Genomic DNA, 14,696 nt, shown 5'->3' with positions numbered 1-14,696 from the left:
AGGTCTTCGAGGTCATTTTCTCTCCTTTGCTAAGGTCTTAGAAGTTTTTCCATCTATCCTTTTCTAAAGTCGCAGAGGTCTTCCAGACTTCCTCTTTTTATTGCATCAAAGGGTTGCATTTAGTCTATAATATTAAAAGCAACTTTAGAAAGACTATTCAATTGAAAATACAAACCAGGAATAATAGTTCAAAATTAGAGTTCAAAAGCACGAACTCTTTGGAGCTTACTTCAGTTGGACTTTAGAACTCACTTAGTTCATTCTAAATTAGAGATTGGAACTGAAGTTAGCTTTGACCAAGTTTCTCCAATTTTAAATTAGGGACCAACATTTTGTACTGAATGATCTTTCTAGAAGCTGCTCTTCAACACCATAGACCAAATATAACCATTTGATGTACTAGGAAAAGATGATTCGAAAGACCTTTAAAACAAAGACTTTGAATCCTTAGTTCTTGGCCGATAACGAAGTCCGAGGAATCGAGGATTGAAAGACTTCCGAATAACCATTTCTAAGGGAGTGGGCGTAACCACTAACAGATGTTCCCAGATGCAGGGTGGGGAAAAATACAGTTTGGCGTTCATACTGTCGTACCGACCTCCAGTGCAACGTCCGCCCGTAACTTCAAGCTTGCCTCGACCATTTCACCACAACAACATTACGGCAGATCAAAACCTACCAGAAGCCTACCACCACGATTTCAACACGAAGCTCACAACGCAAATTCAAATATACGCACGAACCAAGGAGTAGAAATCCAAGAAACAATCTATTTATCAAGAGGAGGGAACACAACCCCCAACAACACCGCGACAATGGACTTCGCCGCCCTCATGTCCAAAGAGATCGCAAAGGCAAAAGGCACCACCAACAACACCACCACCTCCAGCAAACCAACATCGACAACAAGCACATCAGCAAAGGATACTAACACCAAACCCGATTCAACAGCCGCACGAGGTTCCGACGCCGCCACCACCACCACCGCCGCCGCCGCAGCCCCGAAATTCATCTCCCGCCGCGAAGCCGAAGCCCAACGGCAGGCCGCCTACCTAGCCGAGCAAAAGCGACTCGAAGAAGAACGCGCCGCCAAAGCGGCCTTGAAGCGCAAGCGCGAAGAGGACGCCGTCGAAGAAGCCAAAGCGCGCGAGGAGAAGAAACGTCGACTAGCCGAGGAATCGCGCGCCCGCCGCTTAGCCAAAGAAGCCGAAGAAGAGCGCGCCCGCCGCAAGCGTCTCGGTCTACCCGAGCTACCTCCCACCCCTACTACCGACGCCATCGAAAAGGAAGGAGGAACCCCCGCATCCGGCATCGACGACTCCGATCTCGACGACGATGACGACGATGCCCATGACCTACCCGACGATGAATTAACCTCCAAACTGCGCGCCCTAGGCGAACCCGCCTTTTTGTTCGGCGAAACGCACCTCTCCCGCCTGCGGCGGTACCGCAAGGCCGCCGGCCTAGGGGCTCTCGGCCTACCCACGGGCCCCATCACCACCTCGTTGCTCCCCGTCGCCGAAAAAGACATGAAAGTCCCCGCCACCTCGGCCGACATCCCACCCCCGACGGACCGCAAAGCGCGCCGCTACTTGTTCCGCCAACTAGCCTCTTACTTCAACATGGTCCTCCGCGAATGGGACCTCGCTCTGGCCAAAGAAGACAACGCGGACACGTTTGCGGGACAGGCGGCGCGGAACGCCATGGTGCAATCGAAAGAAACCATGCGCCCTCTTTTCCGCAAGTTTGAAAAGGGCGATTTGGAGAAGGATATTTTGGAGGCGATTGTGGAGATTGTGCGGGCGGCGCAGGAGAGGAGGTATGTGGATGCTAATGATGGGTATCTGAGGTTGAGTATTGGAAAGGCGGCGTGGCCGATTGGTGTGACCATGGTGGGTATCCATGAGAGAAGCGCAAGAGAGAAGCTGCATGATGGTGAGAGGGGACATATTATGGGTGGAGAGGTGACGAGGAAGTATTTGCAGAGTATTAAGCGGTGTTTGACGTTTGCGCAGGTGAGGTGGCCGCCAGAGGATGTTAGACAGTTGATGGGTTAAAAGTGGGAAGTAGGAGGAGGATTGGGATGATTGTTGTACCTCTAGTGGGTGAGGTGGAAAAGGAAAGGGGAACGGAAGAAATGAGTGACCATGATACCCATACGATTTTGGAGACGATACTTTGACCAAGTCTGAAACTCGGAGCTCGGGAAGTAGACTTTAGGCGTGAAATTGTGTATGAGAGTTTGAGTGAATGTTTCTCTTTGATTGTGCAAGGTTTAAAATATTCTCAAGGACTTTCTAACTACATCCCTCTGTTCGTGAACACCAGCAGCATAATAATGAGGGAAGAACCCCGGCAATGTGATGCCACCCAGCAACCCAGACCGTCTAAATCCTTCTTCGTTCATGACTTGTTAATGCGACTGATCTCACGCAGCGTTTCGTTTACGGCTCTAACGGACGTGATAAATGTTCTTCTGACGGACATGCTCCACCATTCGGGTTCTTAGGCCAAGCTCGCAGTGTCATCCATGGCCATGCTAAGCGAAATGTCGTTCATTCCTCCAGGCTTGCGGGATCCTTTGACTTCGAGATCGGCGGCCATGATGTTCATGCGCCGGATTCTGTCAAGGGCTTGCTTTTCGTAGTTCTCAAAGGTCTGGAGTGCGTATGACTGCATTTGCTGTCTAGAGTCGGTGGAGATTGGGGTGATCGACTTTATGAGAAGATGTCTGGTCAGCATAACGGTACTGTACTGGGAAAATGAGGTCGAGGTAACATACCTTGCTGATGGCATCGATCCGAGCGTTCAGCTTCCCATCTTTGATCATGGTGAACAGCTCATCCTCAATCGACGGTCCCGGCCCATTAAAGGCCCTCTGCATCGTGTCCAGCCTAACACAGGAGAAGGGCTTAAGGTACTGGACGATGGACTTGGTGCGGATGTCGGCGTACAACTTGGGCACGTGCTTTTGCAGGTAAATATCGAGGAGGTAGTCTGGTCGATACGACTCCAGGATCTCTATACACGCCGCATATCTGCCGTTAACGAACTGTGTGATGGCTCGGCGGATGTGCGGTTCTCGTTGCAAAAACTCGCGGAAAGAGTCATTGTCCAGGAGGTTGGCCTGCAGCTCGTGCCTGTCCATTGTGGCAAGCGCCAGCAGACCGCCATAGATGGCAACGTCGTTCGGGCTGGCAATCTGGTTGTAAACCTCTGGGGGCACGTCGGAGCTGGCTTCAACAAAGGATAACGCCGCCTCCTTGTAGCGTTCCTGACCTAGCGCCGCGATGCCATTCGCAATCTTGCTGTACGTTTTGAGGGCTTTGGCTTTCGGGTCCGAGTCGTTTGCGGTATTGACGTGCTTGCTGAGATGATTGCTGACGGATTTCCAGTCGTGACGTTCGATCGCCACTCGGACAAGGAGCTTCCCAATGTCGACAAGCTGCTCTGTTGAGCTAACATCCGGCCTCATCTTCCAAAAGCTATCCATGGCAGCCTCAACGTCGCCGATAGCTTCAAAGTGCTTGCCTAGATCCTCGTTGCCCATCTGTATAGAATAGCAAAAGTGCATCAGGTTAATATCGTAGTTGTCGCTCATGTTCTGGGGGACGTCAAGAACGTACCCTGATGCTCTCCTTGATCAGGTTGTTTTTATAACCTTGAAGTTCGGCTTGCAGATGGGTTGTAGTGTCTCGGTTCTCCTTCTCCTTGGCTCCCATCCATGCCCTATCCAAGAAGGCCTCGGGCTCGTTGGGAGCTGCTTGGGAAAGGGAGTTGACTGCCATCTGGTACCTCAGGATGTCGCTGCCAGCCTTGGCCTCCTGTACAGCAGCTTTGAGTGCATCGACACATAGCGGTACCGAGCTCCTACCAATGTGAAATAGACGTTCGAATCGTGTACGTCCTGGACGTTTCAAGTCAGAACAATATGTACGCTTGTGCTTTGGGGAGGGATGTATACCTTTGTAATTCTGGATGTAAAGATCAAGGTCGAATTTCGGTGTCTCTGTGAATAGAACATACAATCAGCACAGGTGATCACAAAGAATCGGTAAATATCACCAAAACTGAAGGAGGAGATGAATGCCTATCAGGAGACAGGGGTGGATGCCAGAAAACAAGCATGAGAAGAGGGATGTTATAAGAACAATTACCTTTGACGATGACGCCGCCTTGATCCTCGATAGCCGTAAAGAAGACTAATTTCTTGTCGTCCATGTTGCTAGGTTCGGCCGTGAAGCTGGACGTGTTGTTGATATGATTTAAGCTAAGCTACCAAAATAACACAGTAAATGATTGCTGCTGCTCTGCTGTCGCTGCAGTGTAGTGGTCGTGAAGCTGTCACTCAGTCGCGGCTGATGGAGGGACAAGGGTACCGTGTAGGTTAGGTTGCCTGCGGTGGAGTGGCTTGGTGAATGTGAACACAAGCTGAACGAGGTGGGAGGCAGGGATGGTGGGGGTCATCCAACCGTTGTCCAAGGGGCATGGCCCGGCAGGCACGACGGGGCGGGGTAGCTTGCCTGCAATGTGGGGCCCACCAGACACTTCACCGGAAGAAACTCCTGTCAATCCGGCTGTGAATCTCAACAACTTGTAGGGACGGAACCTCGAACTTCAATACACTCTATGGGCAGCTCGCATCAATTACCTGCTATAACATAGCGGTCCGCCCTGCGATTATCCAAGACGCTTTATATCGTTGTGAAATGCATGTTTGGCTTTGACACCTTTGTTGTGAGGGCTATCTGTTCACTGCTGAAGCTGGACGACACTCTTGGTTCCTGTGGCCGTCTTTTGTCATCTGGACAACTGATGAAGACATCTCGAGCAAATGTCTGACGCAACAGGGTGTTGCCATTCTTGCCGGTCTCGCTAGTTTGGAGTTGGTGATTTATGCTCATCGCCGGTGGCTTCCAACTATCCTGCTGTCACCTTCAGCAGGTACCAAGCAGTCAGTTTCCCGCTGCTGGCAAGAATGCTCAGGATCTAAAGTGTCCGTTAAGCAGGACGGTCGGAGATCTTGAATTTTGTTCTTGTTCAAATTTAGTAACGTAGAGTTACAGGTTGTCCTCCGGAAGAAAGTTCATCAGTCAAGCTTACCTACCGTTACAGTCTCCCATAGCTATATGCCGTCATGTTCGCCGAGTGTTATATAGTGCAAACATCGCAGACATCCCTTTGGGAACCCTTTCTTCAAGACTACCTCTACTAAGTTATAGCTCCTAGGGCTTAGGTAGGAACGCCATTTCTAATCGTCGTCCGCATTCTCTTTTGTGCGACCTGTTGTGTTTGAAATCATGATGCTAAAGACCCCCAACGCGATATGCATTGAACCTTGGGCTTGCAAGCTCGATCCTAGCGTTCAATGATGTTTCGGTCTACACTAATTGGACCGAATAGGGGGTATTTGGTTCATATTCTGGCGGTGGATCATGCTCGCCATGCTATGCGGCGAAACTGTCGGCAAATTCCTATCTAGTGCAAGCCGACACCCTGGGAGATCCATTCGAGATCACATATCTCCAGGCGAGCCAAGCTAGACGAACCACGCATCCACGGCATGGATATGTATACGACGATGTGGTCTCCTAGTCAGTGCTAGTGATGCGCCGTCCCCTGGTATTGATCTGCCCAGCTAAGTCATTCATTCCCCTGGCTTTTTTGAGGTCTGGACAGAGTTCGTATTTGTCGAGTTTGAAGTCTTTCTGTTGGATTCAGAAGACACAGATTACGATCAAAAGGCAGCACAAACGGAGGTTTGCAAGCGACATAGACGTTCCACACACGTAGTTTGAGAGAAGCAGAACCTCGTCGTTATTTGCTTGTTAGGGCCTTGTGAAGCCGTTTAAAGGTTCAACCAAGGGCCTACCACCTCTGCCATCCTAACCTCACTGCATCGGATGGTAAAACATTAGCGTGGACTACTTGCGAATGGGCGGTTTGGTGGTTTGAACATCGTGAAACATCAAACCAAATCCGAATGCCTGCGCAGATCCGACACTTTTTGGCGATACGGGTCGATACGAACAAGTTGGAGTCTTGGAGGATGCAGTGGACAGAAAGAGAAAGTGTCATCGTGAGCATCTACCGATAGTGGAATAGCCTGCTACATTGCCAAGCCACGCATGCGTTCTCGTGTATCGTGAATTCCTGATGCTGGATGGTGCCATGTCCCTGTCCGAGCCTCCGGCAACGGGGGCTGCTACTGCAGTGCTGACATTTTCGGTGGGGAGAGATACCTACAGGTAGGGGGGTCAAGGGGGCAGAAAGGTGTGTGTAGGCGAGGTAGGATGCGGCGGAAGCTTGACCGTAAAGGTACGGAAACTCAATGCTTCTGTAGTGTACCTGCCCGGGCTCATTTTTACCGTATCCCGTCAGAAACCGACTCTGAGGGTCCCTTCGCTACCGAATCGGCGAATCGGCGATGACGGATGAGGTCTCGCAAGGCTGACTTGTGGAGAGTCGAGGAGTCCAAGGCTCCAAGCAAGCCACGGGACAGCTTATCGATCGTGTATCCAATGTATCCAATGTATCCATAGATGTTATGTAAACGGTCATGGCAGCCTGACTACAAACATGCGGATGGATCGATGGGAATGGAGTCATGGAGCTGCGTGATTTTAGCGAGTTGCTATAGTCTCTTGGCTTGCACTTGCTGGATGGAGAAGGGGAAAAAACTCACCCCTGGAATGCATGGAAGTCGAAGAAAAGGGGTAAAAGATTTCTAACGTAGCATACGTACCTCTTGTTAGTTCCTATCATGAAAAGATTCGATGTTAGCTTGCTGCTGAGGTCCCCCGAGGTACCTGTACTTGCCGAGGCTGCCCCGTATCACACCCGCAACTCTCCCTTTGTCTCAGCGAAAAGACTCGGTTTGGTTTTCAGTTTGCGGTGTTCCCGGTTGCGGCTCGGCGTTGATACTGTATGTGTGAATGCTCACGCCCAAGATTCAAGGGGATATCTCTGCTCTGGCACAAGCCAAGCAAGCGTGTTGATGGCAGAATGGAAAACGTGGAAACGCCAAAAGGCGAATGTGGGATTTGTGATTGGCCGTGTGTTCGGATCCGAAAGGGAAAGCCGCCAAATCGATATGTACTGATGGGCTGATTTTACGTTGGCTGGTGAGCGTCCCTACGTCAGCCAAGTGGTTAGCGCGCTTTTCGTGCGTCCGGTGGTTGCAAATCGACGTCTGATCCCTGCGTGATCCCTGTTGATCCCTTGTGCCTTCCCCATCTTTTTTTTTTTGACAACCGTCCCGTCCCAAACCGATTTCGCTGTTCACTGCACCTTGCCGTCAACCCCCCAATTGCTGCCATTCAGCCAATTCCACTTTCCCTGCAACGAGCGATTCTGGCGGCTGTTCTTTCAGTCAGCCAATTTTTCGATTTTCTTCTTTTTGCGACGACATGTGGTGACCGGTCTCTTGCGCTATCTCTTCTTGGCTTCCATTTCGGCGGGGGGTTGAAGTCAGAGTGACCTGACCAACCTCTGACCGACTGTGGAAGCGCACCTCTGAGAAGCAAAAACGAGGGTCGGCCTGACAATTGGGCGTTGACTGGACGTTCGGATGCTGACCGATCAACACCCAAAACTGGCGCGCGGCTCTTAAGAAAGGGACAAACAAGCCGTTGAGAAAGGGACTGCCCATGATTGATGGCCTCGCACATGACAATTTCTCAGTCATCAGTCATCACAAGTGGAAAAGTAGCCAATCGCACGACGTGGCAGATGGAGACGCGGAAAGTTCTTTTTTCACAAGAATTCTTCTCTTCTCCAGTCCCAAGTTCCTAGCGGGCACCTCCTGGCTTTCCACCTGTCGCAAATTTTTGAAATGTGAATGCTGATCGCAGCACCGGTGCATCAGAGTCAACAGGACTCCATTCCACCGCTTCGGGACCCCATCACTCGCCCCACTGGTTCTGCGAATGGCGCTCAACCCGAGTCCTAGGCGTGGCACGGTGGACCCGGGGTCGCTGCCGGATCCAGCAGACTTCCGTGCTCTTCGTCCAGCGCATCTAGCACCGGACCGGGTCTCACCGGACTTGCAAGGCTCCGTGCTTGGCAATAAGCCTCGTTGGGGAGGACCTTCGCAAGGGCGGTTTCCCTTTTGGGGCTTCTTGGATCGTTTCTGACTGCGTTTGGGAAAATTGAGGACAATCGCGTATGCACAGTGCATGGATCTTGCAACGTTAACATGCGTGTTGGAAAGACGCTGATGGGGGCAACGGCCAACGGGGGGTTGCGCATTGCGGAGGGAGGTTTTGCTCTTCGTCAACCTTACCAACCTCGTCCATGATCGGCCAAGTGTACGCCGTGGGTTTGTAGAAATCCTCAATCATCATTGAGGACGATGGAAGCCAAGATGGAATGGAGCAGGTTCCATTGCCTCGAAATGCTACAGTCGGCACTGTATCAATATGTATGACTGACTACTCATGTAACAATGCAAAGGGAAGTGAGTGGTGAATGTGGTGATGTGCAATCCATGTACAGGTAGATCCGGGCAGGTGCTACCTGTAATGCGTCCGGCCGCGGCGGGCGGATAAGGACCGACTTCCTTTGGATTCCGCGACCTCTGAATGGATCACTTGAGAACACTGACGACTTCCACTTGGAAACGAACATCCACCATTTTCACCTTCGCATCCACCAACAACTCGAAAACTGCTCTTGGCATTCCTCGACACGCATCATGAGGGACTTGGCATGCCATAACAGTTGGCCCGAGACAAATTGTGTCTGTTCCGAAAAGCTATGCACTTGCTTCGCACTTGCTTCGTTTTATGACGGTGAGTAAAGCGTCTGGAGGTATTGGTGCGGTTGTTGAGTCAAGTCGTTAACCATCAAAATTCAAGATCATGCGGCAAGGCTGTCTGTGATACACAGATTAAATCTTGGGCCCTCGTCTGGGTGATTACGTCGTTCCCTTTTTGGGGTTAATTTGGAGTCCGCTATCTTCCATCCGGGGAAAACCCAAAGATCGGACCGACATGGACAGGACCCCTCTTTTTTAACCCTCGTCGTCAGATGTGTGTCGAAACAGGCCCGGGCGGTTCGTGACGTTCTGACACACAGTCTATTGGCTCAACGATGCGGTGGGAGCATCGACAAGGACCTTCTAGCATCGAATTTGGAACCATATTCTATGCATCTTCCTGATCCTCCAAGTCCACTCACTCTGATACGCCGGCGGCTCCCGCAGTAGCAGGTAGCAAGTGGCCAGTGGCAGAACACGTAGCAAGCGAGGCAAGGTAGCGTTGCCCTGTGTCCCAACAGCTTGGAGACCTGGTCCTCGTCTGGCTCCTCATTTATGTCCTTGATTTTGATAGCGTGAACCTCGACTTGGCCGCCGACTCTCGCCCATCTACTTGTACTGTTGAAACAAATGTCTAACGACAACAGCAAACCCCTTCCCTTCCGCCCACTTACCGGTACAGTACAAGCACATCCTGTCCAGGACGTCCAAAAGACCCCTTCCCCATTCCCTTCTTCGGTTCCCAAGTTTCTTTCCCCCCCTTCCCTGCAGCACCAGGTGCCTCTAGCCTCACGGTACCTCAACCCCCTGATTACGAACACTTGGCAGAAAAAAAGTATGCGTACCTTGTCCCATATCCACACACTACCTCAATGCTTGTACATAGTATGTACTGTATGTCTCGAGCATTTCTTTGACCTCATGAGAAAACAACTCACTGGGACGGTCGGCGGACAGGGGAGCTCTCCTTCGCCTTGTGTTTGGGTTCCTCGCCTAATCCATTCGTTCGGGGTTAATTGTTTCCCTAGGTTTATTTCCGCCCGAAGCATCTGTAAAAAGTACTACACGAGCGTTAATGGTTTCTTGAACAACCACCGCAAGATTTGCTGATTCCTCAACGGGCAAATCCTTCCCTAAAGCGAAACAGCTGTTGAACCCACACGAGTCTCCAACCTACCCGGTCGGTACCTTTCTGCTGACACATCCGGTCCAAAGTACCGCTGGGTATCGGAACCGGCACGCCCCTCCGCTATAAGGTAGCAAAACCTCTTGCCTTCTTGGACTATCCAGCCTTCCTAGCGGTTCCACCTCCACGCGGCATCCTGTCGCCTCTTGCGGATCTACACTGGCTCTTGGACGCTAACTAACAGAAGGACAGTGTTCAAACTCTTTCCCCTATCAGCAGCCTTCCCTTCTTTTTCCAGCGGAGTGAGACCAAGCCAAGTGGATAGGACACCCAAAGTTCTTCGACGACGTCCACTTCTCGCAGTTCGTCGGACGGCTGTTGGTTTCGATCCACCCCAAGTCTCCAACGGCCCTGACCCCGGGCTCGGTAAAAAATACTCCCCTGACCTTGTACATTCTGTTAGACACCAGTATACTACCTTGGGCTTCCCACGGGTTTTCACCAGTCTTTTTCTGTTACTTTTGGTTGGGACGTTTCTTCGATCAAGTCCAACAAATCGACAAGCAAAGCAGCCTAAACCGACCACCGAGGACTAAACATCAGCTCACTACCTTCTTCACCCTTCTTATTTTTTTCGCCTGTTTGGTGATAAACTGTGGCCCAAGAAGTGTCTTTCCGGTGGGGTCTGACTGTTTCTGAAAGCCCTTGAACCCTCACACGAACATGCTAATCAGGGCAAGGGATTGTTGAGACGGATCACAAATCAGACGGAGGCCAAAGTAGGGACACAACACAGAGCTAAAACACCACACCGAAATGCAAATCAAGACAACAGACCAAGTCATGGCCGACCAAGGCAACACGATCTCTTCGGATGCCAGCACAAGTACTGGTGCCGTCACCGAGGCTACGAGAGCTCGCCAAACCCGCCCTGCCTCACAACCCTCGAATCCTTCTGGAACCAGTACCAGTACCAACAAAGTATCATTGAGCGCCGGTGGCTCTAGAAATTCCCCCGACATGTACGAAGATGACTCGATGGACCTATCCCAGCACGATCATGCCTCTCCTTCCGAAAGCGTAAAGTCTACCCCAGCCCAAGGCCCGTTAAAATCAGAATCCGAGGACACACCCGGGGACGCAACTGGACATGCCTCCTCCGAACCCCCGACCCTGCCGGTACAGAAACGTCGCAGAGTCACGAGAGCCTGCGATGAGTGCCGCAGGAAGAAGATCAAGTGCGACGGCAAGCAGCCATGCTCACACTGTTCAATCTATAGCTATGGTAACACAAACACTCACGATGTCTTCGGTCAAACCCCTGCTGACAAGAATCCCAGACTGTACTTATGACAAGCCGTCTAACCGACGCAGAAATCCCGCGCCACAGTATATCGAGGCACTCGAAAGCCGACTTCAGCGTGCCGAGTCTCTGCTGCGCAAGTTTGTCCCGGACATAGACTTGGCCGACCCTAATCTCGACCCAGCAATTCAGCAAGAGTTTCGGGCTAGGGAGCAGGCAAGAGCGCGGGCGGCGAAGCTGAAAGGCGAAGCTGCCCCAAAAGAGCCCGAGGTGCAGGATGCCCAAATCATGTCCATGATCGATGCGATTGGGCAACTCGACATGAAAGAGGACGGCGAGTGCGACTTCCGCGGCATCTCTTCCGGTGCTGTCTTCTTCGGACGCATGAAGGAGCACTTCAAGGGCCTACTAAGCAACGAATACAGTCTTCCGTTTCTACCCCGAAAGGCTGAGAAGACCGGCCTATTCAGTCTCAATTCTCCCCAGACTACTGCTGGATCGCCTTGGGAAGCATCATCTGTACCAAATGTCTACGACCTACCCCCACAAAATAGGGTCCGTACTCTGTGCTATTACGCACTCAGCTGCGCTACATGCCTTCTCCGGGTTGTGCACAAGCCGACGTTCTACGAATCGCTCGACAGCTTGTACGAGAAACCCCAAGATAGTTGGGGAGTCGAAGAACACAGGTTTTTGGGTCTGTTGTATGCTGTTATGGCGCTCGGAACCATGTACAACATTGACGAGAATCCGGGAAATCCTACGACTCATCAGGCGGCACAGGAGGAAGGGTAAGTTACATCATCTTCTGATTCATCGTCGGGTTACCGGATATGTCTGACAAGATTTTGACAGGGTCAAATACTACACATCTGCGCGATTGCTGCTGCAAGACATCGCTGAGTGCCGAGACATGACCTCGCTCCAGGGGCTTGTCTTCATGATTCTCTTCTTACAAGCTTCATCGAATATGAGCGCCTGTTATGCTTTCTTGGGAATTGCGTTACGCTCCTGTATACGTATGGGGCTTCATCGTCACTTGCGGCATGCTAAGCTTACCCCTATCGAAGAACAAACCAGGCGGAGGGTGTTCCACGTAGTCCGGCAAATCGATATATACGTCTCAGCTATTCTTGGATTCCCAGTCTTACTCCACGCCGACGATATCGACCAACCACTGCCGACGGAGGTGGACGACAAGTATATAACCAAAGATGCGATACTTACGCCGGATCCGGACGAACGCCCATCCTTTTTCCAGGCGTTCAATGCCCATCATAGGCTGATGAGTATTTTAGCCCGACTTATCAAGGTCATTTATCCAGTCAAGGGCGTGGAAGACTGTGCTCTGAAGAGCGATAACGAAATGGCCACCTACACCATCAGCTATGCGCGGATCAAGGAGATTGAGCGACAACTACACGAGTGGTTCGACCAATTACCGCGGTATTGGCGGCCTGGTCCCGACGACGACGATATGGAGGTGATTCGGTAGGTGGACAAATCTAAAAGAGAGAAAGAAAAATCTAGATGTGCATCACGGATGGTTTGCTAACTCGGTGTCATAACAGTGTTCGAACCCTCTTGCGCTTCGCATATGGCCACGTGCAAATGATGCTATACCGACCGTTCTTGCATTACGTCTCCGCTCGCATGACAGCAGGCAAGAAAATCGACGACAGATACTACAACTGTGCTGCCGCTGGGATCAGTGTGTCTCGCAACATTGTGCATATTGGCTTGGAAATTCAGAAACATGCCCACCTGATCGGACCATACTGGTTTCGTCTCTATACCGAATTCTTCGCAATCCTCTCTCTGGTCTACTACGTCCTGGAGAATCCAGACAAGACAGGATCCGCCGAGATCCTCGCGGATGCCAAAGCCGGTAGGGATGTGATAGCTAATCTTGCCCAGAGGAGCCTGGCGGCAGATCGGGTAACAAACGCCTTGAATGTAAGTACACCTACTCTTAGCAAGTTGTCATGAACAGCTTTTATTGATCACTTGTCCTTAGACACTCTTCGACCAATTGCCAGAGCAACTCAAGAACGGCACTCACCGACCTGCACCAACAAAGAAGAGATCATACGCTCCTGGATCCAAGGCGGGCAGTGTCTCCATCCCTACCCATGCTCAGGCTATACTACACGATACCTTGCCTCAGCGGAGATCCGATGAAATAGTCCGTCCACAAAGCGGCCCCGTTCGAAGAGAGACCCATCACCGACACCCCCAGCGAACAACCTCATTCGACACTGTGGCACTTCACCAACCTGGCATGCCTGGTCACCACTTTGCGACGCAGGCTACGGCTTTTCAAGACCTGCTGCCACTAGACATGAGCAGCATGACGGGCTCTGACACAAGCTCCAACCCCGGAGCGCCACCAGTCATGCACAGACAGCAGCATCATCGCCAACAGAGCGGTTTCCAACAAGCACAAACGCCTACAACCGGTGCGCTCTATAAGCTGGACGCCATGATGTTTCCCTCCGGTGACCCATTCGCCTATCCCACGCCACTGCTCGACCAAACAGGAGGAGGAGGACACCACGCAGTATCAGGCCAGCCACCACCACCCATCTCCGCCGGATCTGTGGGACCAACCCCCGGGACCGCCGGACCGGATAACATGCAGCTATACATGTCCGGCTTCTACGACGACGGTAGTATCGAAGGACAAGTACTGGGCCCAGTAGCGCCCTACCTGATGCAACACGGCGGACCCGAGCCGCCGCACGCTGGGGTTTTGGATCCGGCAGCGCAAATGTCTTACACAACGATGCTGAACTTGCAATTACAGCACCAACAACGGCAGCAGCAGCAGCAACACGGGCAAGATGGAAGACCGGGGTCGGGACCAGGCCGGGGACCGGTGCATGGCCAGGGACAACAACACCCGGGTATGCATCAGCGACATGCACATCAACAACATCAACATCAGCATCCGGGGCTTCATCATCAGCGACACCAGCAGAGTGATATGATGGAGGGGATTTTTAGGGGTGAATGGGAGGACATGCTTGGGGGTGGAGGGGCGCCGCCGGGGGCTGGAGGGTACCGGTGATTTATTGAAGGATTTTAGGGGCGGCTAGGCCGGTGAACTACACGGATGAAGCGTTCAGATGAAGTCCTGGACTTGGTTAACGACAACTTGCCTGCACTGGGATCAGACCGACACGCCTTCCAATACCGACTCCGAACCAGACATGCCTCAACAGATATCCAATTGGTCGATTCAGGAAAACCGTGAGAGCTTACTAGAAACCTGGCGAGAAACAGAGCGTGGATGTCGACCTGGGAGTCGCCTACAAATACATACGCCGTTTGTTTTGCGGTCTCGTTCCGGGCCCGCATCCGCCGCCTTTACAATTCTGGATTAAGAGGAAATCCACTTGTGGATGCAAGTAGGATGGTATTAGGAGAAGAGCAACAAAGTCCCGGCCGTGTCAGCACCGAGCAGAACGGATTGGGGATGAATTTCTCAAGTCATTACATCTGAAAGT

The 14,696-nt window shown here is 51.8% G+C and overlaps 3 protein-coding genes across 3 annotated transcripts; 2 read left to right on the top strand and 1 right to left on the bottom strand.

Annotated features, from left to right (window-relative positions):
• The first annotated feature begins 488 nt into the window (after positions 1-488).
• Positions 489-2,312, top strand: B0H65DRAFT_472706 (uncharacterized protein). Its single transcript, XM_062827158.1, has one exon. The coding sequence runs from the start codon at positions 540-542 to the stop codon at positions 2,055-2,057; it is 1,518 nt and encodes a 505-aa protein (XP_062679463.1). The 5' UTR covers positions 489-539; the 3' UTR covers positions 2,058-2,312.
• On the bottom strand, positions 2,242-4,405 carry B0H65DRAFT_472703 (26S proteasome subunit RPN7-domain-containing protein). Its single transcript, XM_062827157.1, has 5 exons — positions 4,158-4,405; positions 3,965-4,009; positions 3,627-3,907; positions 2,783-3,550; positions 2,242-2,715 (listed from the first exon to the last, which is right to left on the bottom strand). Exons 1-5 carry the CDS (start codon positions 4,219-4,221, stop codon positions 2,506-2,508), a joined length of 1,368 nt encoding a protein of 455 aa, XP_062679462.1. The 5' UTR covers positions 4,222-4,405; the 3' UTR covers positions 2,242-2,505.
• A 6,295-nt stretch (positions 4,406-10,700) lies between these two features.
• Positions 10,701-14,257, top strand: B0H65DRAFT_430572 (fungal-specific transcription factor domain-containing protein; the record flags this gene model as incomplete). Its single annotated transcript, XM_062824887.1, has 5 exons — positions 10,701-11,122; positions 11,259-11,978; positions 12,043-12,678; positions 12,759-13,143; positions 13,205-14,257. 5 exons carry the CDS (start codon positions 10,701-10,703, stop codon positions 14,255-14,257), a joined length of 3,216 nt encoding a protein of 1,071 aa, XP_062679461.1.
• Positions 14,258-14,696: the final 439 nt, after the last annotated feature.

Source organism: Neurospora tetraspora (genome assembly GCF_033439725.1).
Source record: "Neurospora tetraspora strain CBS 560.94 chromosome Unknown B0H65scaffold_6, whole genome shotgun sequence".
NCBI lineage: Eukaryota > Fungi > Ascomycota > Sordariomycetes > Sordariales > Sordariaceae > Neurospora > Neurospora tetraspora.
The sequence above is the reverse complement of the archived record's forward strand: the minus strand, read 5'-3'. Positions and strand labels throughout refer to the sequence as shown.